The sequence below is a fragment of the Dipodomys spectabilis genome, unplaced genomic scaffold (assembly GCF_019054845.1).
Source record: "Dipodomys spectabilis isolate Male_0828 unplaced genomic scaffold, ASM1905484v1 ptg000163l, whole genome shotgun sequence".
Taxonomy (NCBI): Eukaryota; Metazoa; Chordata; class Mammalia; order Rodentia; family Heteromyidae; genus Dipodomys; species Dipodomys spectabilis.
Genome location: NW_024870840.1, coordinates 16,803,147 through 16,826,446, shown reverse-complemented (window position 1 = coordinate 16,826,446; position 23,300 = coordinate 16,803,147). Strand labels below are relative to the sequence as shown.

The 23,300-nt window shown below is 43.3% G+C and overlaps 1 protein-coding gene across 1 annotated transcript; it reads left to right on the top strand.

Annotated features, from left to right (window-relative positions):
- Positions 1 to 147: 147 nt before the first annotated feature.
- Rtcb (RNA 2',3'-cyclic phosphate and 5'-OH ligase) lies at positions 148 to 18,692 on the top strand. The gene is made up of 12 exons (XM_042693242.1): positions 148 to 326; positions 2,500 to 2,578; positions 3,873 to 3,940; positions 5,193 to 5,292; positions 7,047 to 7,203; positions 9,588 to 9,744; positions 11,434 to 11,593; positions 13,065 to 13,240; positions 14,557 to 14,745; positions 15,366 to 15,476; positions 15,922 to 16,041; positions 18,324 to 18,692. The coding sequence occupies exons 1-12, from the start codon at positions 234 to 236 to the stop codon at positions 18,429 to 18,431; spliced, it is 1,518 nt and encodes a 505-aa protein (XP_042549176.1). The 5' UTR covers positions 148 to 233; the 3' UTR covers positions 18,432 to 18,692.
- The last annotated feature ends 4,608 nt before the right edge of the window (positions 18,693 to 23,300 follow it).

Sequence of the window (23,300 nt, the reverse complement as noted above, 5' to 3'; positions counted from 1 at the left end):
TTAGCCTAGCAGAGATAAACGAACGAAGAGCCAGGGAAAGCGAACGCTAGAGGACAGTCTAACCAGAGAAAAGCGATCGTCTTGACGCGGGGCCTCTTGAGCCTCGGCGGTCGCCGTAGCGCGCCCGGCCAGGGTGCGCACTGCGCCTGCGTCTGAGGGCTCCACGCGTCCGAGCCGGCTGCAGCTTTCTCCTCGTAGCGTCCCAGCGGTTCCCGCCACACTTATCGCCAGCCATGAGTCGCAGCTACAACGATGAGCTGCAGTTCCTGGACAAGATCAATAAAAACTGCTGGAGGATCAAGAAGGGCTTCGTGCCCAACATGCAGGTGAGGATGGGGGAAGCGGACGACTGGCGGAGGGGCCTCGCGGCGCGGGGCGGGGCGGGGCGGGGCGGGGCCTCGCGGCGCGGGGCGGGGCGGGGCGGGGCGGGGCCTCGCGGGGCGGGGCGGGGTCTCGCGGCGCGGGGCGGGGCTTCCGGGCCTGGTCGCCCTCGGGTCCCGTGCGGCCCCACCCATCCCCCGCCCTGTCCCGTCCCCTCCCGCTGGGTTCTGCCGCCCTCCATCCCCAGGAGAGGGAGGCGGCGGTCCGCACTTACCCCGCAGCCCGGCGGCCCCGCAGCCCCGCACCTGCTGCCACCCGAACTCCGCTCCTCTTTGAGCCTCCGTGGGTTTTGATCATGTGCCAGACGTTGTGATGCTTGCAGACCGGTGTTCACCCCAAACCGTCACTTTCTTTTTTTTTACGTGCCGTTCTTAGAGGCTGAACTCTGGGCTTGGGCGTTGTCCCCGAGCTTGGCGTTTTATTCCTTAATTGGACCTAAGACTCTCACGGACTGAACCTGCCCGATCTGGCTTTGAACCGGAATCTCAGATCTCAGCCTCCTCAGTGTCATGGATTTACCGGCGTCAGCCGCTGGCGCCCGGCTCCAACGGGTTTAGTTTCATTCCTTGTTTTTGTCGGTCCTGGGGCTTGAAAACAGTGCCGAAGGGCTATTCCTAGCTCTTTGGCTCAAGGCTATGTTAGTGCTCTACCACTTTGAGCCACAGCTCCGTTCCGAAACTTTTTAATAACAGGCCACAGTGTGTATGTGTATGTGTACACACCTGGGTGTGCCAGCTAGTACTGTGGATTGAACTCAAAGTCTGTGGTGGGTGCTGCTTGGCTCAAGGCTTGCTCAAAGCTCCTTTGCTCAAGGCTTGAGCCACAACTCCAATTCTGGCTTTTTGCTGATTAACATGGACTCTTCTGCCTAGGCCAGCTATAAATCTCAGATATCAACCTGGAGTAGCTAGGATTTCAGGTGTGAGCCTCTGGTGCCCACCTTGGTTTCTTGGAGAAAGGACTCTTAGGATCATTGGGCCACACAGATTTCCATACAACCTAGGAAGATGCTGGGCCAGGCCTTTGTGTCCACGTCAGTTCTCTGCTGTGATGATACAAATGCATCATCTTTGAAGGCCAAGACCACTGACTGAAAGCCTGAGCTTACTATCTCAGGCTTATCCTTTGTGTTCAAGCCTTCCCTATGAAGTTTAGGTGCCACTGTGTGTTAAGTAGCTCTTGAGATGACTTAAGATGCCCTGCAAGTTCACTGAAGGTTTGCAGTCCTGTGTCTCTGTATGAAAGAAAAAAAAAGTTCCCAATAACATCAAGGACCAGCAAGGCTTAAGTCTCCTTTTTTTTTTTAAAGGGAATTGGGCTCGAGTGGCCCATGCTTATAATCCTAGCTACTCAGGAGGCTGAGATTGGAGGATGATGGGTTGAAGTCTGCCTGAGAAGACAAAGCCAAGAGACTTTTTTTTCTAACCAACAAAAAGCTAAAAGTGGAGGTATGGTTTAAATGGTAGAGCACCAGCCTAAGCAAAAAAGCAAGAGGCCTGAGTTCAAGCCTCAGTACCAGCAAATAAGGAATGAGGGAAGGAGAAGGGAAAGAAAGACGGAAGGAAAAAGAGAAGTACCTGATGAGCTATTCTTTTCTTTGCTCAATATTCAATGTCCCCTATCAGCATATCACTTTGCTCATCACAGGGGAGAGCAAAGGCTCACAGTGATGAAGCAGTGCTTTCTCATTTCCCTTTGGTTTTGTAGCAGTGTGGTTTATTCATTTGCTTATTATTTCTTATTGATAAATAAATAGTGCATCTTAACATGCATGTTGTTCAAGCAGGGCACACATCTTCAAACAACAGTTTGTGAACATTGCAAAATACAAGTCTCCTTTTTCAGAAATGCTTGGGACTAGAAATGCTTGAGATTTCTGAGTTTTTCTGATTCTGAAATATTTGCATAGATATTACTGGTCAAGCATTTCTCATCCAGCCCCTGCTCCAAAACCATCTTTCAGTCTTTGTCAGGAAGTTTTCTTCTTGCTGAAGGTAATCTAAAAGTTTGATACCAAGTAAAGCAACAACACAAAGTATTGCATACAGTGTATTCTGTCCCTGGCACCTGTATTTTATGATCACATGCCCAGATGTCTATCCTTTTCTTTGGTACCAGGTTGAAGGAGTTTTCTATGTGAATGATGCACTGGAGAAATTGATGTTCGAGGAGCTACGGAATGCCTGTCGGGGCGGTGGTGAGTACATTAGAGCTGCACTTGGACTGCTGCAAGTCCTCACCCCTCCCCCTTGTGGCCTGACTAAATAGTATCTTGAATAATTGCAGTTTTAAAATGTTGTCATAGAATGATCAAGACTTGAAGTGAAGCCAGGTACCGGTAGCTCACACCTGTAATCCTAGCTACTCAGGAGGCTGAGATCAGAGGATCACGGTTCAAAGCCAGCCCAGGCAGGAAAATTCCGTCAGACTCTTATCTCCAGTAAATCACCAGAAAACTGGAAGTGGCTTTGTGGCTCAAGGGGTAGAGCTCTCGCCTTAGGCTGAAGTGCTCAGGAATAGTGCCTAGGCTCAGAGTTCAAGTCCCACAACCAACAACAAAAAAGACTTGAAGTGAACCAAAGCACTTAACAACTTGGTCTTATAGAAGGCAGCAGGGTTGGACTGGGCCCCAACTTCCCCCAACTCTGAATTTTTCAGTTTCTCTCTTTCCATTGCCCTTCTTCGTTGATTTTTTTTTTTTTTTTTTTTTTTTGTCGGTCGTGGGGCTTTAACTCTAGTCTTGGGTGCTGACCCTGAGCTCTTCAGCTCAGGGCGAGAACCCTGCCACTTGACCCACAGCGCTACTTCTGGTTTTTTGTTTTTTTTTTTTTTGCTCCGGTCGTGGGGCCTGAACTCTGGGCCTGGGTGCTGTCCCTCAGCTCTTCAGCTCAAGGCTAGAGCTCTACCACTTGAGCCACAGCGCCACTTCCGGCTTTTATCTTTTTGCTTATGTGGTGCTGAGGAATCGAACCCAGGGCCTCATGCATGCAAGGCAAGCACTCTACCACTGAGCCACCTCCCCAGCCCCTACTTCTGGTTTTTGAGTGGTTTATTGGAGACAAGATTCTCACAGACTTTCCTGCCAGGGCTGGCTTTAAACCGCGATTCTCAGATCTTAGCCTCCTGAGTAGCTACGATTATAGGCGTGAGCCACCGGCACCCAGGTTGTTGATTTCTTTTTCTATTAAAAGAATACATTTTCATGCTGACAACCTAAAGGTTAATAGTTCGGCTTTATATTTATGGAATAATATTTGCAAGCAAACTTCTCATGGTATGTACAAAACACTGGCAGCATGTTTTGGTATTTAGTCTAGTTTCCTGTCATGTAACTTACCTTCTCACTTACTTTCTAACCATGTTTCTACACTTTGTTGGTTTAATAGCCCTAACTTACTTTCCCTTTGTGTATAGCAGTCTAGAAACATGAATATAATTAATGCTACAAATCAAATGTGCCCCTCTTTCTAAGACTGAGTTTTTGTCTTCAGGTATTGGTGGCTTCCTACCAGCCATGAAACAGATAGGCAATGTGGCAGCTCTTCCTGGGATTATTCACGTGAGTCACAGAACTTTTGTTGTGTATATTTGTTGCCTAAACTTTGGTGAAGAAATGGATGACTATACCTAACAGACAGTGGCCTTTGAACCCCTAGCAATAACCCTGAGACCTTAGCAATGATTAAATCTGGATGGCTTCTCCACTTCTGGTTGCTTTTGTAAGAATCTATAAGTACCAAAGAACTTTGAGGTGGTTTTTCTGGTTTCTACTAATCTGTCACAGTAACATCATGATTGCTTGACCCATGCACCACTTCTGTAAGCTTCAAGGCTGCTGTGTTCACAAATATAGTTGAAGAAGAAATGGAAAGAAAATAAGTTTAGGGATTAGGATTGTGTAGAGGGAGGAAGGACAACACAGGGCATGGTTGGACAAAGGAAGTTTGTTACTGAGATGGAATTGACAGTAAATGTGGGTCCTCACCAAGGAAATAGTCAGATTTAGAAGTAGATGTTGAAAATGGGCCTACTTGGCAAGACATTTTTATAGCTACTTTTACGCCCTGTTCATGTTCTGCTGAGTGCTTAACTGGAGGAATGAGGAGTGACCATAAATGCTTATTGTATTGGCCCACCTCCTTCTTGGGACAGAGTCCTTTTCTGGGAACAGTACTCATGTTACAAATCAGTTACTTTTGTCTGTGATTGTTTAGCTCTAAGCCATGTATTTACCTTTTCTTTTTTTTGTCGGTCGTGGGGCTTGAACTCTGGGCTTGGGCGCTATCCCTGCGCTCCTCAGCTCGAGGCAAGTGCTCTACCTACCTCTTGAGCCACAGCACCACTTCCGGTTTTCTAGTGGTTAATTGGAGATAAGAGTGTCACAGATTTTTCTGCCCAGGCTGGCTTTGAACCGTGATCCTCAGATATCAATCCCCTCAGTAGCTAGGATTACAGGCGTGAACCACCGGCACCCAGCTATTTGCCTCTTCTTTAACCTGGCATAACCATAGTTTGTCAATATAATAAAACAATCTTAAAAGTTAGTAGTCCCTTAAAGTTAGTATGTGGTCTCCTGAAAAATCTTTTTTTTGTTGTTGTTTTCTTTTTGGAGTTTCTGTTTTAAATTTCTTTGGTTAAAAGTTACCCTTCATGAATTTTTTTTTTTCTCAATTTCTACCAATTGGGAAGATGGGGGATAGTAATAACATTCTTAATCTTGGGAAAGCTTAGCTCACAGCCTATTTGAAAGTCATGCAGCCTGAGTACTAGAGAGTGAGAAAGGAATTCTTCACTCTGAGTTTCTCTTCCAGCGATCTATTGGTCTTCCTGATGTCCATTCGGGCTATGGGTTTGCCATTGGGAACATGGCAGCCTTCGACATGGATGACCCAGAAGCTGTGGTTTCCCCAGGTAAGGCCCTATGTGTATCTGCTGTTAGGCATGTTGCTTCTTTCTTTGTCTCTCCTTTTTACCATGTTCCATCAGTGCCAAACATCATTCAGACACTGACTTTATAGAAACATCTTGTGCCTTTACGACAGTTACCTCATAGTTCTAATAATGTTATTTATCACCTAGTATTATTATGAGGATTAAATGAGTTCAAAAATGGAAGTGGAGTTCATAAGTAGAAGAGAGCAAACACAAAGAACTCCTGTATGCCCACACTGGCTTATATGGAAATGTGGCTCAAGTGGTAGAATGCTAGTCTTGAGCATATGGACAGTGCCCAGGCTGAGTTCAAGCCACAAGGCTCACACACACACACACACACACACACAGCTTAGGTCTGATTGCTGATGGCTATGTTGCTGAAGAGCCTGTAGTAGGGAGTCCTGGGTCAGATCCTAGCCTCTCCTTTCCCTACCCTGGTTCTCTCCACAATCCTCACCCCATCCTTGAGGGGAGGGGGGAACAGCAGGCTAGATCCCAGAGCATCCTTTCCTGGTCTGGTTCATCTACAGCCCAGCCCCACCCCCAAGTGGGGGAAGAAAGTATCAGAGAACTCTCCTGCCACCCATGCCAGATACTTCCCAGCTCATCCTAGAGAAGCTGACTATGCAGATAAGCTGCTTGGCTGGCTGGCTGGCTGGGAGGAAGAACCTAAGGGATCTTGAAGGAATCTTTCCAAAATCACACCTAGAGCAAATCATGTCTGAATCTATATCCTGGTTCCCAAACTTCATGCTTAGAACCTACTTTTTAGAGAAAAAAAAAGGAAAGAAAATGCAGTCTTCAAACTAGATGCAGTGATACATTCCTGCAACTCAGGAGGCTGGAATGAGACCTCTGATCACTTAAGAGTTTGAGACTGGGGGGCTGGGAAGGTGGCTCAGTGGTAGAGCACTTGCCTTGCATGCATGAGGCCCTGGGTTCGATTCCTCAGCACCACATAAGCAAAAAGAAAAAAGCCGGAAATGGCACTGTGGCTCAAGTGGTAGAGCGCTAGCCTTGAGTTGAAGAGCTGAGGAACAGCGCCCAGGCCCAGAGTTCAGGCCCCAAGACCAGACCAAAAAAAAAAAAATAGTTTGAGACTGGCCTGGGGGACCTAATGAAATCCTGTCTCAAAATAAAATACTTAAATCTGAACATTTTTAATTACGGTTACTGCCATTCTTGAGTGCAATTATATACTGTACAAATTAGGAAAGAGGAAAAGCTGAAATATCTCATTAGAAGACAAAATTATATCCCCCAAAAGTAGAAAGATAGAAAGTTAAGAGCAAATAGTAATGAAATGAAAAGATGCATAACAGAAAGAACTAGCAAAGCCAAAAGTTAGTTACATCTGACAACTGAGCAAGAGGAACATTACTCATATTAACTGACATGTTATTCTTTGTTCATTACTACCCTGCTGGCCAGTAAGTACCTTTATTGTATGAGTTACTGTGGATTATTTCAGTGTCATCAGATTACATGAGCAGAGATTCTCTTTTATGTCTTATGACATAGTTGTTTTTTGAGACTGGCTCCTTGGATTGGAGATGGCTCAGGGTAGAGACCCTGCCTAGCAAGAACACGATGCTGAATTTAGAATCCCAGGACTGCCAAAAATAGAATGTGGCTGTATTTTTAACCCTGGTATTGCTGGTGAGAAACTTCAGGTAACAACTGACCACCTTGTTGTGCTAACACTTAACTGACTCCTCTGCATTTTGTAGGTGGTGTGGGGTTTGACATCAACTGTGGTGTCCGCTTGCTAAGAACCAATTTAGATGAAAGTGATGTCCAGCCTGTGAAGGAACAACTTGCCCAGGCTATGTTTGACCACATTCCTGTTGGGGTGGGATCAAAAGGAGTCATCCCGATGAATGCCAAGTAAGAGCAAATGGGAGCGGAAAACCCCATGGCCCTCACCTTCATTTCTCATGTAGGGACCTTAGAGATTGGGATTGCTCAGTCACTTTTCAGGAAGTACAAATGAGGTAGTTTTATAAATATGAGATCTAGGTGACAGTCAGAGTCTTCATTAGATCAGACCTTGAGCAGAGTGCAGTAGTGCCAATTAGTTGGGAGGCTGAGGCAGGAGGATCATTTTAGCCCAACGTTTCAAAGTCAGCCTAGGCAATATACTAAAATTCAAAGATGAAGCAATAGTGTATGTGCAATCCCTAGAGCTACAAAACAAAGCTGACTAAGCCAGAAAACAAAAGAAGAAAGAAAGGTCCTTGCCATAGAGTAGTATTAATGATAGAATTATCTGGGCTAATATTTAGCACTTCCTAAATGTAAGGCACCATGTACTGATGTCATTTAATTTAGACAATAGCCCCATTACCTCTGATTTACAAGAAAGAAAATTGGAGTTAAGAAAGGTTTTCTAAATAACTTGGTAAGTAATGTCAGAATTCAAAAGTTCTTTGAACTTAGTTTTCCACAACCTCCCTTTTGAATGATGACAGAGAAGTTGCACTTTAAATAGTAATTTAAACGCCACATTACAGTATGATTGCCTCTCAGAGGTATTGACTGTACTGTTGTACTTGTATGAAACAGTGCTTCTTAAATTCTGCAGAATACTTATGAAGAAATATTGTGGGCTGGGATGTAGCTCAGTGGCAAAGCACTTACCTAGCAAATGCAGTCTCCTGGGTTCAGTCCCCAATACCAAAAAGGAAAAGACAAAAAGCAGTTAACAAAACACAAATATTATAGCTATAATGTGTTACAAAACTCCCACCAAATTAGAAATAACATTTTCATAAAGATGTACTTAGAAGATGATTATTCTGATGATTTTTCTGATTTCACATGATCCTTGTCATACAGCTCCATTTTAAAGCATTTAAAGTATAAACGTAATTGTAAATATCAAGCATCTTGACAAATGCTTTAGATAGTCGTTTTATCCTAGGCTGTTAGTTGGGGTCAAGAGGAGGGGAATGATGAAAGCTATAGTCTCTCTGGTCATGCTTTGGAAGAGGGTGAACCATGGATAAAAATAAAGCCTTTCCACTCTAAGCATTTAATGTATTCCTCTAGGCCTCAAGTTATGGCTGCAGTGAAGCCACATTATACTTTGGTGAAGGTGTGAATAGACATTAAAATCGAACCTGTATTGCAAGCTTGTTGGTTCATGTATAATCCTAGCTACTCAGGAAGCTGCAACCTGAGGATCTCATTTATCTGCTCAAAGCCAGTCTAAGGGGACAAATGAGACTCTTATCTCCAGTTAACCAGCCAAAAACTGAAGTGGAACTGTGGTTCAAGTGATATCAAGAGCTATCCTTGGGGGAAAAAAAGCTAAGGGACAGTGCCCAGGCTCTGACTTGAAGCCCCAGTACTGGCACCACCAAAAAAAAGAAAAAAAAAAATCTGTATTGCCTAAAGAAGCTTAGATACCTTTACTATTTGTCTTTTTTTTTTTTTTTTGAAGGTTTTCTAGTAATAAGTAAATAATGATATCTGATCATTGATTTCTGTGGCTGTTTAATCATAGTCACATGGAATTCAGGATCAAAAGGAGATATAATATATTAAAAGATTCCAAAGTACAAGTTCACACCTATAATCCTAGCTATGAAGGAGTCTGAGATCTAAGGATCATAGTTCAAAGCCAGCCTGGGCAGAAAAGTCTGTGAGACTCTGATCTCCAATAAACCACTAGAAAACCGGAAGTGGCACTGTGGCTCAAGAGGTAGAGCACTCGCCTTGAGCTGAAGAGCACAGGGACAGTGCCCAGGCCCAGAGTTCAAGCCCCATGACCAACAAAAATTCCAAAGTACACTGAACTACATAAATGTCAAATAAAATCAGCATTTCAAATGTGACTTTCACCATTTATAGTGTTATTTATTTATTTGTTTACTTATTTATGGTGGGGAGATCTGACTACTGGGCACTGTCCCTGAGCTTTTGTGCTCAAAGCTAACACTACTTCTTGAACCACAGCTCCACTTCCTGATTTTTCAGTGGTTAATTGGAGAAAAGAGTCTTGAGAATTTTGCTGTCCAGGCTGGCTTTGATCCTCAGATCTCAGCCTCCTTAGTAGCTAGGATTATAGGTGTGACAGTACCCGGCAAATTACATGACTGCTTTCCTCAAAAAAACCTATGGAGTTTCTGTAACATATGCTAACTAGCACAAAGTGGTTCACAAGAGGTAGTAATTGTAGTGTGTTCATCTGCTCTTTGAGATGCGGTCTTTCTTAGGCTTTGTCACCATTGCTGTGAAATGACTAGCCCTTTCTATTGCTCACCCAGAGACCTGGAGGAGGCCTTAGAGATGGGTGTTGATTGGTCCCTAAGGGAAGGATATGCCTGGGCTGAAGACAAGGAGCACTGTGAAGAGTATGGAAGGATGTTGCAAGCTGACCCCAACAAGGTCTCCGCCAGGGCCAAGAAAAGAGGCCTTCCTCAGGTAACTCTCACCTTGCAGGGAATACATGCTAGCTCCCTATATTTAGGTCTTTTAATTAAGGAAAAGAAATCTATCTTTTGTATATATACATATATATGTATTCATATATATGTGTATATATTTATATATACATATATATATATATCCATCCATTCTCAGGGTTTTTCTCGTTTTAGCAAAAGACTGCAAATCTGTTTATGTACCAGTCTTCTAAAAAAAAAATTATGGAACTTACAAAGTTAATTAAAAAAAAAACACCAAGATTTCACAAATTCAAAGTAGATGAGAAGAAATGGAATATGATTATATATAAGGTTTATGTCATATGCCAAAATTACATATGAGCATACTTGAACAGTTTGTAGATTTGGCTAAAAGTTTCTGTCAGTTAAAATGAAGATATTTACCTTGTCAGTTCATGGTGTCCACGAGATCCCAGATATGGGGCTGGGATGTAGCTCAGTGGCAGAGCGCCTGCGTAGCGAGTATAACGTCCTGGGTTCGATCCCCAGCACCAAAAAAGAAGAAAACAAAAAAATACAGTTAAAAAAAAAAAGAGGGGGCTGGGAAGGTGGCTCAGTAGTAGAGCGCTTGCCTTGCATGCTTGAGGCCCTAGGTTTGACTCCTCAGCACCACATAAGAAAAAAGCCAAAGTGGAGCTATGGCTCAAGTGGCAGAGCGCTAGCCTTGAGCTGAAGAGCTGAGGGACAGCGCCCAGGCCCAGAGTTCAGGCCCCACAACCGGACCAAAAATAAAAAGTAAAAAGAGTACCCTAGATATGAAATTTGCAGCTCGTGGTGATAGCTTTGCTAGCACTTCACTCTGGCCTTCGGCAAAACTTTTGGCCTCTCTGGGGCTTGTCTTTATTGAAAAAAGTTTGAGCTCAGCACCTATAAGCCTAGCTACTCAGGAGACTGAGATCTGAGGATCACAATTTAAAGCCTGCCCAATCCCTGAGTTCAAGCCCCAGTAAGCAGGGTCGGGGTTGACTAGTTAGAACTTGGCAATCTCTGAAGACTAGCACTGTTATTCTCGGTTCTCTGGATCATTGTTAGCTTAGCCTAAGGGTATGTTATGTTCTTTCAGCAGAAAATGAATTTGAACCTGGTCCTTAGCTAAGGATCTGCATGAACTAGCATTTTGCCTAGAACTTGACCCTTCTCTTAATGATGCTTGAAATGTCCTATGTGTCATTTAATGACAAGGGTTTTCGGTTTATGAAGCTCTTTTTTTGGGGGGGGAAAGGGGTCCAGTCATGGGGCCTGACCTCTGGGCCTGGGCGCTGTCCCTCAGCTCTTCAGCTCAAGGCTAGCGCTCTGCCACTTGAGCCACAGCACCACTTCCGGCTTTTTTCTTTTTTCTTATGTGGTGCTGAGGAATCGAACCCAGGGCCTCATGCATGCAAGGCAAGCGCTCTACCACTGAGCCACCTTCCCAGCCCATATGAAGCTCTTTACATATGTGCAATTCAAACACTTAATAGACCTCAGAAGCCAGTCTCTATTATTTTTGTGTGGAATATTCCAATAATGGAAGCATTTCTCAGATCAGAATTTTGCTGTGATATAAAACATTATTTGTATGGTTATTTTGGTGATGGTTATGGCTTGTTTTTGCTTCTTTATTTTTTAAGTGGGTCTTCTTCAAACCAGATTGAAGTTACTTAATCAGACATTTTTACATTTGCAGTTGGGGACCCTGGGAGCAGGCAACCACTATGCAGAAATTCAGGTTGTGGATGAGATTTTCAATGAGTATGCTGCTAAGAAAATGGGCATCGACCATAAGGGGCAGGTGTGTGTGATGATACACAGCGGAAGCAGAGGCTTGGGCCACCAAGTAGCCACAGGTACATTCTACAACTGATTTTTTTCACTTGGTGCTAAAATGTATTTTTTATGGGGAGCCAGCTAGAAGCTTAAGACAGCTCAAACTTTATCCCATGGGTTTTTTATACTCTTCTCCTAACTTGTGATCTAAATAATTTCATTTGGCCTTTGTCAACTGAAATGAGTGTAACCATTATTTTATATGGTGTAGTCATGGAAGGTTAGTGAAATAATGTGTGTTAAGCACCTGAGTGCCTGGTACTTGCTTAGGAAGCATTCAATGAATGTCAGCTCTGTTTACCATTACATTTACTTAGGGGTTACCATTAACTGTCTTGCCAAGAAAACATTGACTGTAACTGATGAAGTAGTCATTCATTCAGGAAGTTTCAGACTCCTGCTCTGCAAGATTAGTGCTGTGGTGGAATCATTGTCTCATGAAGGAGAAGTCATGTTTAGCTACTCAGAAGACTGGGATCTGAGGATCATGGTTTGAAGCCAACTCTGGCCGAAAACTCTGTGAGACTCCGTATCTCCAATTAACCACAGCAAACCAAAAGTGAAGCTGTGGCTCAAGTAGCAAACTACTAGCCTTGAGCAAAAAGTTTACGAACAGAACCCAGGCCTCGAGTTCAAGCCCCACAACTGACAAAAAGGGGGAAAAAAAAGATCATAGAAAGAAAATAAATATGTTTAGGAGAAGGATCTTAGAGGTGGCTTCATGGATACAACATGGAGATGAGCCTTAGAAAAGGTATGCATGGCAGAAAAAAATGCAAACAAAAACAAGAATAAGGGCAAAGGGTCCTTTGGGTGTGTGAAAGATTAGTGGATGTATGAAAAAGAACATAAGCACGTGGGAACTATAAGCATCAGATGTAACGTTACAGTTTGGCCTTGTGTTTATATCTCATCCTGTAAGAGTTAATCATTTGTGTCATTAGGTTGTTTAATCCAGTAGATACATGAAGCATTAACTGGCCTTTCAGAATTTTCTGGAGACCAGGATGGTAATAAGAGTGGTTTTTATTTCCCTTCTCTTTTGTTCCGAGGTTGGGGAGGAAGGCACTCAGATCAAATTGTTGTCATTTGTGTACACATCTGATTCTTTTTTCTTTTCTTTCTATTGTAATTTTGTTATTACCTTTAAGTAGTTAGACAAAGGCGTTTCAAGTCAGCAAGTCAGTTTATGAGGAATGACTCTTGATCGCTGTCACCCCTCCCATCATTCTCCCTCATTTGGGCTTCTTGAGGCACATGTTGGGTTTGTGCCTTACATAGTGTTCTCTTTTTAAGAGAACATTCTGGCAGGTAAGGTAAGTATATCTTGACTGAGCAAATAGATGAACTCAGAGGCACATCAAAGGAAAGTTGTACTTCTCCTTTGTTTTCTCTTTGTAGGATGGATTTGAATGTAGCCTTTCTTCGGTAAATCTGAGAGTGATTGAAGGGAAATCTAACTGGTTCAGACTTGTTGCTCTTTCATTCCAGATGCACTGGTAGCTATGGAAAAGGCCATGAAGAGAGACAAGATCATAGTCAATGACCGCCAACTGGCTTGTGCTCGCATCTCCTCCCCTGAGGGGCAGGACTACCTGAAGGGAATGGCAGCGGCTGGGAACTATGCCTGGGTTAACCGCTCTTCCATGACCTTCTTAACCCGTCAGGTACAGTCATGTTGCTCTCCTCTTCCTAGTTAATCATGAAGTCGGGCATTCAAATAGAGCAGTCAAAATGAAAGCATGTGGGGTTTGGTTTTACAAATTGATATGATGTTCAGAATGCTAAGGCTGGAGGTGTAGCTCAAGTGACAGTGCATTTGCCTACCATTTAACTCAAGGGCAAGGTTTGAGTTCAAACCTCTACCACTCAAAAAAAAACAAAAAAAGGACTGTAGAAGTGTGAGGTTTGCATGTCACCTGAGTCAGCAGAGTATCAGGTAGGCCGGGGAAATGAGCAAAAAGAAACCAAAGTGATTTCTCAGATTTGCTGAGGTTAGGAAGGCTGGAGAAGTGTTTTTTGGGGGAGGGGGTTGAGGGCAGCCAGGCAGCCTCGCAACCAGAGCTGGAGTGGAGGGACAGGAGCTACCGTCTCTCTCCTTTATGTGGAGATTAGTGATACCGCCATTTTCAACTCTAAATTTCCTTATTCCCTTCAGGATCAGACTAGATGAAGCCAGTAAGATAAGTTCTAAAGAGCTGGTTCTGGTAGATTTTTTTTTTTTTTTGGTCAGTCATGGGGCTTAAACTCAAGGACCGAGTCCTGTCCCTGAGCTTTTTTGTTCAAGGCTAATGCTCTTCCACTTTGAGCCCCAGCACCACTTCTGGTTTTCTGGTGGTTAGAGATAAGAATCTAAGGGAGCCGGGCGCTGGTAGCTCACGCCTGTAATCCTAGCTACTCAGAAGGCTGAGATCTGAGGATCGCGGTTCAAAGCCAGCCCGGGCAGGAGAGACCGTGAGACTCCTATCTCCAATAAACCACCAGAAAACCGGAAGTGGCGCTGTAGCTCAAGTGGTAGAGTGCTCGCCTTGAGCTGAAGAGCTGAGGGACAGCGCCCAGGCCTAGAGTTCAAGCCCCATGACCGACAAAAAAAAAAAAAAAAAGAATCTAAGGGACTGGGGCTGGGAAGGTGGCTCAGTGGTAGGGCGCTTGCCTTGCATGCCTGAAGTCCTGGGTTCGATTCCTCAGCACCACATAAGCAAAAAGAAAAAAGCCGGAAGTGGCACTGTGGCTCAAGTGGTAGAGCGCTAGCCTTGAGCTGAAGTGCTGAGGGACAGCGCCCAGGCCCAGAGTTCAGGCCCCATGACCGGACACCCCCCCCCCCCCCCCAAAAAAAAAAAAAAAAAAAAAAGAATCTCAGGGACTTACCTGTTTGCCAAGCTGGCTTTGAACCTTGATCCTCACATCTCAGCCTCCTGAGTAGCTAGAACTACAGGCATGAACCACCAGCACTGGCATATTTTAACTTAAGCTTTTCTCCCAGGCTTTTGCCAAGGTCTTCAACACGACGCCCGATGACTTGGACCTGCACGTGATCTATGACGTTTCTCACAATATTGCCAAAGTGGAGCAGCATGTGGTGGATGGAAAGGAGCGAACACTGTTGGTGCACAGGAAGGGCTCCACCCGTGCTTTCCCTCCTCACCACCCGCTCATTGCTGTTGATTACCAAGTACGTCTCCCTATGTCTGTATTTTAAGTGATGGGGTCATGATTTAAGTCATGCTAAACATGGATGCATTGAAGCAGCACTTGTGTACAGAAAAGATTCCATCACCCAGGAGGGCAGTGCTTCCTCTCCATCATGGTGCTGTCAAAAATGTGCTGCCCTGGGTATAGCTTATTCCACTAACAAAATTAAGGCCTTGGAAATAGTGGAAGGTGGGATAAAGATTAAGTTCGGTCTGTTTTATTGCTCAGAGCCTTTTGGTGTCTGGCTGAGGTAGAGTGGGAAATCTCTTAGCTACTCTCTTCACAAATAAGGAAAACTACAGCCAACAAAGTTATGGCCTTAGTCAAGATAGTTGTTCTAGGAACACTGCCCTCCACTTTCTTGGATTTTTCTTTGCTCTTACATTGCTGCAGTCTGCTCTCCCTGGTCCCCGCATCTCCATTTCATTCCTTTTCCCTACTCTCCCAGTTACCAAAGAATCAAAGTAGTGTCAATGTAGTTTGAAGGATGATGGGTCTTGAGTCCCACAGTTCTACAGTGCAAGAGGAAAACTTTCCTTTCAAGCATGCAAAGCAGTGTTGTTCCTGGTGACATCGTGTGTTGGTTTTGTGTGTCCTCAGCTCACTGGACAGCCGGTACTTATTGGTGGCACCATGGGAACCTGCAGTTATGTTCTTACGGGCACTGAACAGGGCATGACTGAGACCTTTGGGACAACCTGTCATGGAGCGGTAAGGAACACAGGAGCCTCTAAGAAGCCTCTCTCCAGTTTACCTTTGTTCTGTAGGTACATGGACCTGGTTGAGCATGAACAAAGTTAAGTTTTGCATCTGTCTGTCGAGACCACTTCTTGGAAATTATTCCTTATAATATGTGTTGTTTAGTCACTTAGTACCCCCCCCCCCCCCATCTCAGCAAGGTCCTGGGAGGGCTAGGGACTGTTGCACACCTGCAAATCCAGAAAATTCAGACTGGGAAATTATCACAGAATTTGCTGTAACTTATTTATAAATGATAGAGCTTTAACTGATGCAAATCTACATCCCAGCTATCACAGTGCTTCATTAAAACCTGTTCACTTGCTTAATTTGTAAATAAGTTTAGGTACCTGATGATACATTAACTTTAGCTCAGAATGTATAGCGCGAAATTCATTCCTGTATGTTCCCCTTCTAGGGCCGTGCGTTGTCCCGAGCAAAGTCGCGACGTAATTTAGATTTCCAGGATGTCTTAGACAAATTGGCAGATATGGGGATTGCAATCCGTGTCGCTTCACCCAAACTGGTTATGGAAGAGGTGAGTGAAGTTCTGATAAACATTTAGCATAAGCCAAGTCCATATAAACTTCAGTTCTAATATCGTCTGTCTATATAGTTGCTATGTAGTCTATGTTTACGTGTAAGCTTTGTGATCATTTAATCCAAAGATCTTCTCACCTTGCTTTGTATACTTGCATACCTAAGTTTCAGTTGGAAAGCAAATTTGAAAAAGGAGCCAATGTTTAGAGAAAAAGTTCTGTTTAATTCACTAGAGGAAAGGTTTTGTTTAAGTGATCTATACTTATACATGCATGCTTAAATTAGAAGTACATAACTTCCTTTTTAAAAATATACGTGAGGGCTGGGAAGGTGGCTCAGTGACAGAGTGCTTGCCTTGCATGCATGAGTCCCTGGGTTCGATTCCTTACCATATAAACAGAAAAAGCCAGAAGTGGTGCTGTGGCTCAAGTGGTAAGGCGCTAGCCTTGAGCTGAAGAGCTGAGGGACAGTGCCCAGACCCAGAGTTCAGGCCCCACAACCAATCCAAAAAAAAAAGAGAGAGAAAAAAGAAAACTAGTCATCTAGAAACAAAGTACCCTAGAAGTTGTTTTGTTGTCCCTTTTTATATTTAACATGTTATAAAATTGTGTTACTTTTAAGTCATTACTGAATATTCTACCATCTGAGTGCCTTAGTCTGTGTCCATAATGGACATTATATATTTTCCAGGTTTTGCTGCTAAAAATTAATTTGTAATCAGTATCTTCATCCCCGGAGGTCTTTTTCAGGTCTTTTAATAATTAAGAGTATAGTCTTAAAAATAAAATTTCTAAATTAGATTATAACAGAGCCTTCCCCCTACCACCACCCCCCCCCCCCCCCCCCCCGATTGTGGGGCCTGAACTCTGGGCCCAGGCGCTGTTCCTCAGCTCTTCAGCTCAAAGCTAGTGCTCGACCACTTGAGCCACAGGGCCACTTCCAGCTTTTTCTGCCTATGTGGTGCTGAGAAATTGAACCCAGGGCCTCATGCATGCTAGGCAAGCACTCTGCCACTGAGCCACCTTCCCAACCTGAGCCTTCTTTTCTTAATACTTATATATTTTTCCTGTCCTTAGGATAATATATTTTTAATTAAAAAGATATGGAAAATACAAAAAAAAAAAAAAAAGATGCATCTCAGATGCTGCTATCTGGAATTAGCCACTGTTGATGTTTGGTGGTCCACTTATATCACATTTTTTTTTGTTTTGTTATGTTTTTAACATACTCAGCTTATACTTACAGACATGCTATGGGTGCTAAGGATAGTATAATAAACAAAACTAACATAATTACCTTTCTGATGGAACTTAAATGTGTAGGAGACTTATGACCAAATAGGTGCTGTCAGGTACAGTGGACAGTATGTATGGAGTCTTGCAGATCAGCTGCATGGGCATGGATAAGGGCATGTGGGGTGGGAGCAGGGAGATAAGTTTATTAGCAGCAAGAAGGTAGAGCTGGAAAGGAGGGAAGGGTGGGTCTGACTAGAAACTCATAGAAACAAGTTTTGAGTGAATGTGCACATATATCCACATAAAGTTTTAGTTTTATATTTATGAATTTAATATTCAGCCACAGTAAGAGAAAGTCATTAATGCATGCTCATTCCAGAGAATTTTTTTTTACCATTGGAGAAATACATTGAAAAATTAGAGTTGCCAATAATTTTCCTATTCAGAGATAATATCACTAACATAGGTTTGGTGCATTTCCTTCCAGGAAGGTTTTGGTGTGTTTGTTTTATTTAATTTCATTCATCGCTTTTCATAACTGTAAAAGTAATGTTTGTAGTTGCAGTTTTTAGAAGTACAGGATGAAGCTGGGTGCCGTTGGCTCATGCCTGTAATCCTGGCTATGAAGGAGGCTGAGACCTGAGGATCGAGGTTCAAAGCCAGCCCAGGCAGAAAAGGCTGTGAGACCCTTATCTCCAATAAACCACTCAGAAAACCAGAAGTGCCACTGTGACTCAAGTGGTAGAGCGCTAGCCTTTTGCTGAAGAGCTGAGGGACAGTGCCCAGGCCCAGAGTTCAAACCCCATGCCCGGGAAAACAAAAGAAAAGAAAAAAAGAAATATAGGAAAAAAATGTGTAACAGTGTGAGAGTGCTTATCTACTTACTAACACTGAGCTTACTTGGGTTTTTAATTTTTGCTAAGATGATAAACCAGAGAAACCCTCAATATTTCTCCAATATGTATTTCTCACAGTTATAGGTGAAGTTTGAAAGATTCTCTTAAGATAGATTTTTTACAGCATTTCCTCCCTCCCTCCCCCATAGGCTCCTGAGTCCTATAAGAATGTGACAGATGTGGTGAATACCTGCCATGACGCCGGAATCAGCAAGAAGGCCATTAAACTGAGACCCATTGCTGTGATCAAAGGATAGACCAGTGCCCCAGGGCTTCTGGCATCACTAACCTTAGTAAGGTGCAAGTAGACTGAAACACGCTTCAGACTGAGAGCTGACAGGTTCGAGTGTGTAGCTCTGCTGCCATGCCACGGTGGCTGCCACGAGACTGCTGTACCCAGGAGCCACACAGTTCCCCCAGGACAAGAATGGACTGCTTCCTCCACACCACACCTTGTCTTACCTGCCATAGGTGTCAAAAAAACCATACTATTAAAGGCTGTGGCCTTTCTTCCCTCCCTTTGTCACATTGCCGATTTCATCTACTCATCACTGAGCAGAAGACAGGGAGGACACAGCATGAGTGGGGGTGAGGTGTGTTAAGGACGGCATACTGGGAGAGGGATGGGACAGAGAGGAAAGTAATGTCCCTTCACCTTGCGGCCTTTCTCATTCTAATACATGTCACTGAAGCATGGCCTCTGCCAGTGTCTGTCATTAATTCAGCCTGCCTTGGCAATTTTTTCTTTTTCTTTCTTTTTTTGAGTAATACTTTCCACAGGAGCAGCAAAGCACTCTTACTTGAAACCAGGTATCTTTCCATTTCACTTGCATAGTTAGAAGAGCATTAATGATCACTGCTGCAAAAGAAATAGTTCCTCTGTGCCCGTCCTACTTTCCCACTTGTGTACCTTTCTTAGAGGAGACTTTTTAGTCTTGGGCTGCATAGTCAGATATCACATTTGTATAACCTCAAGTCTTTTAAAAGGACCATTGTTATTCAGGCCTTGACTCAGTCCAGACCATCAGTAACATACAAAAATTAAAGCTGCACAATATGTTGTGTATATTTGTACTTAGTATTTCATAGCTTAGGAAAATTGGCATTTGTAATAATTGACTTTGGATAGCACTGCCATTTCCTGATTTCCTCCCAGGTGGCCTCTGGAGACCCACCCTAAAACTTAACCCGGGGCTTACAGTGAATCCTCCATATATCCTGTCGTTCCAGAATGCTGGAGAAAAGTAGACTTCCTCTGAAAATTGTATGAGATGTAATGGTCCTTAATCTGAATACTCAGTAACTTAAATCTTTCTGATGGTAGACTGTTTCAAAGACTGATTAGTAAGTTAGAGCCTTTAGTGTAATCAGTATGGATTACTGGACTGGACTGGAATGGTTACTGTCAAACACATGACTCAAAGGTGTGCTTTACCAGAGAACACCCGAGGGCACTTAGAGATGGGAGCCAGGCTTCTGAACAGGGTGTAGTTTCTCTGAAGATGAGGCAATTTGGGGGTGTCTGTGCAGGCATATTGTAACTGGGCTTGCCCAATGACATGGCATTTGAAACTAATTCAAAGCCAGATCTCCACCCAAAACAAACTGATGTCAAGGCAGTAAGTGCTGTACATCACTTTAAATATGTCAGTTGAGTTTTATTAGATGCTTTGAAAACTTTTCTTGTTAAGTGCAGGAAGGGAAAGAGGGGAGAAAAAGGTTTCTGCAAGGAATTTCTGTTAATAAACCTTGCCTCTGCGTGGCACTCCAGCAAACAGCCTGCTATGGCCATTTAGAGTAATGGCAAATAATTTGAGTTGAAAAAGATGTTTTTCTTATTCTAAAGATCTTTTCCTGTTGAAAAAAATAAAAGCCACCTTAGAAAAATAAATCTTCAAATGACTGAAGAAATCAGAAGTTCTTATTGCCCTGAAGGATGAAAAACCTCATACCTGCTCAGATAAGCAGGGCATGTATATCCTTTGAAGGAGCAGTGTCTGATCCTACCTAGAAGGCTGAGTCTTGCCACATCATACATCTTGGTCCTTTCCTTCAGTTTCTTTTTATCAGCTGAGGCTGAAACTCAGCTTTACAAAGACTAGGCAAGCATTCTAACATTGGCCATGCCTCCAGCTCTGGTCCTTTTTAAAAGGACGCTAGAGTCAGTCAACTTACACAGATAATATTCCCCAAATCATTGCTATTCACACACTGGTAACTTTTTAGTCTTGTTATCAGAATATGTTGGGAAAACATTGGGATGTAAACAGAATCAGCACACTCACTACTTTCCTAATTATGTAACTTTCTTAGAAGGGACTTCTTAATATTTAAATTGATTTTTTTAAAGTTCTCATTTTGATTTTCAGATTCTACGCCTTGGATCCTTTGAAAACTTAAAACATAATGAATTTTTGTTTGGTTAGCTTTGCTAGTCTGCTTATTGCCTTTTTCCCTCGTGTTCACTACAAGGCTTTTTTTTCTATCACCTGTTACTGAAACATCTGCTTTTTTTTGTTGTTTTTGGTACCAATCCTGGGCCTTGAACTCAAGGCCTGGGTGTTGTCCCTGAGCTTTTTAGCTCAAGGCTCTACCACTGAGCCACAGCTCCACTTCGGTCTTTTCTGTAATTAGAGGTAAGAGTCTCACAGACTTTCCTGCCCAAACTCACTTTGAACCACAATCCTCACATCTCAGCCTCCTCAGTAGCTAAGATTATAGGTGTGAGCCACAGGGGCCTGGTAAAATTCACATTTATACTCATCCTACTGCACAAGTTCCATGGCTTATGCTCTTATATCTTACTTGGCTCCTATTTTTGTGTCCATTCCATCGCTTGACTGAAGGGAATTTCATGTCTAGAGATCAAGAAAGACCAGACCATGTAGACTAGTTCAGGTTGAAGACTCCTCATTTTCAGCTAGGATGTCAAGTCTTCTTAAGAAATTCTGTTGAAGAATTGCTCTGATATTAGTATCTGGAACACTACTAATCCAAGAAGCTGATGTGATGGGGGAGGAGCCCTTGCAGAGGAATGAGTCGTGGTTTCAGTTGTAAATGAAAGACAACCATACTACAGATGAGTAATGGTAAAACTCACAGTTTTTATATATGTTTTTGGTTGCTCATAGGAGCCCTTCACTGGAATTTAATGAGGTTGGGAAGGTAGGTGTGAGCCCCTTATGGATTAAAAGAAGGCCCAGAAGGGTCTAGCAGCTTGCCCTAGGCACCCCACTGATGGCAGAGTGTGGCATTCTGACTCCCACACTGTTTTCCTTATGTCCCATTTAACCATTTGTACTGTTTTCCTTCAGTATAAGAACCAGCCAGTTTCAGTCTGAAGCTAAGTTTTAATTATTGTGGAGTACTCATAAAAATAATCATTTACATGGGATTAATCCTCTTGGTTGGTCTTAATTGAGGCAGGTCAGACATTCTGTCCGCCAGAAAGCATTCTGTGATGAAGAGTGGGGATTTTATTCTGCTTGATGAGTGTCTCTTTTATAGACCACACGCCTTCTTTTATAGTTCACAAACTAAACTCCAGGTGGCTTCAAAACAGGACTTCGCAGAGACTCCCAGCACTTCGGCCATCCACCCCTCTCCGTGCTAGACTAAGATCTTTCTGGAGTGTGCCTTACATCTACTGCTTCAAGTTTCTTACCAGAGTAGAGGGAAAGGTATAGTGAGTCACCAAAACACTTGCCCAACTTACAGCAGCAAGCAGACTTCTGCTTCACTGTCTTAGTAATTGGCAAATATACTTTCTGTGGATCCTTTGTCTACTGACAGTGCATACTCTGCTGGGGATTGAGGTTCATGGTTGTCACACTGACTTTGAGAATTTATAACAGTTTAGGTGGGAATATGAACAAATGGAATCGTGAAACAAGCCAGCAGTTGAAGTGGTGATTGACAAACAGGAAAAATAAATTCTACAGGGGATGGGACTGGATATGGTTCATCTGAACACAGCCACCCTACTTGAGAAAGATTTCTGCAGAGTTGACTTCAGTTCCTACTTATTCCATCCTTAAATGCCCGGAATCAGGATGCTCCTGGACTTCACAGATGGGAAAAGGAGGCAGTTCTTTGTGCTTCAGTCAGTTTTGAGTTTTCTTACAACCAGAGTTTCCTAGCTGACATGACATGATTTAAAGAAAAAAATTAAGCATGGAAAGAAGTTAATAGTGAACCAACAGTATTGCATCTGGGCTGCTGAAAGGATAATTCCCCCTCAAATGTGGGGAGGTGCTGAGGGAATTGATTCTCCATGAATGTGGATGGTGTAGTAGTTGAACATATTCAGCTTCAGGTGCTTCAGACATCTTGGCTGCACAGATGCATCGTGGGAGCTCTGAAGAGGGGTTCTGCTGGAGGACAGAATAGCAGAGGCTGAGCAGAGAGTGAGCTTTACGGGACTGCTGATTATGGAATGAGGACACCATAGCAAACAGCCATTTGTCCATCAGTGGCTCTCAGTCATGTAGAAACCCTGAGCAAGGCTCTGTACTGAATGCTGGTGCTAGTGATGGTGCCAGCCCTCCCAAGTTCAGTATGGCGGGACCCAGAAGCAACAGATAATTAAACCGTTATGTGACTGTGAACCCAGAAATGAGAGCAAGTTATCTCAGAAGCCTCACTTAGTGTTGCAGAGAAACCAAGACCAAAGAAAGAGCCGCTGGATTTATGATAAGCAAATCAACATTTTCAGCAGTGAATTGAGGTAATGATTTTAATTAATTTTTTAAAAATCACTGGCTAGAATTACATAGTGTTTATGTCTCAGGCAGTGACCTAAGCCTTGTGCACAGTCACTTTATCCTCAGAATGAGTCTGTGACATGGGTTCCACCCGTATGTGCACTATTTTCAGTATCCTACCAAACTCTGGAGAAAGATCTTCAATGCAGACATGTGGCTCGAGTATGTATACCCTTACTGAAGATTTTATGTCAGACCAATGGGGGAAAACAATCTCATTTTACAACACAGGATCAACTAACGAATATTGTTAACATATTTGTAGTTCTTTGCTAAATTATTCTTTTTTTCTTTTTTGGTCGGTCGTGGGGCTTGAACTCTGAGCCTGGGAGCTGTCCCTGCGCTCTTCAGTTCAAGGCGAGC

Coding starts and splice junctions, on each gene's coding strand:
- Rtcb (XM_042693242.1), top strand. CDS start 234: ATGAGTCGCAGCTACAACGATGAGCTGCAGTTCCTGGACAAGATCAAT. Junction 7,204..9,587: donor GTCATCCCGATGAATGCCAA/GTAAGAGCAAAT, acceptor TTGCTCACCCAG/AGACCTGGAGGAGGCCTTAG. Junction 15,477..15,921: donor GGACAACCTGTCATGGAGCG/GTAAGGAACACA, acceptor TTCCCCTTCTAG/GGCCGTGCGTTGTCCCGAGC.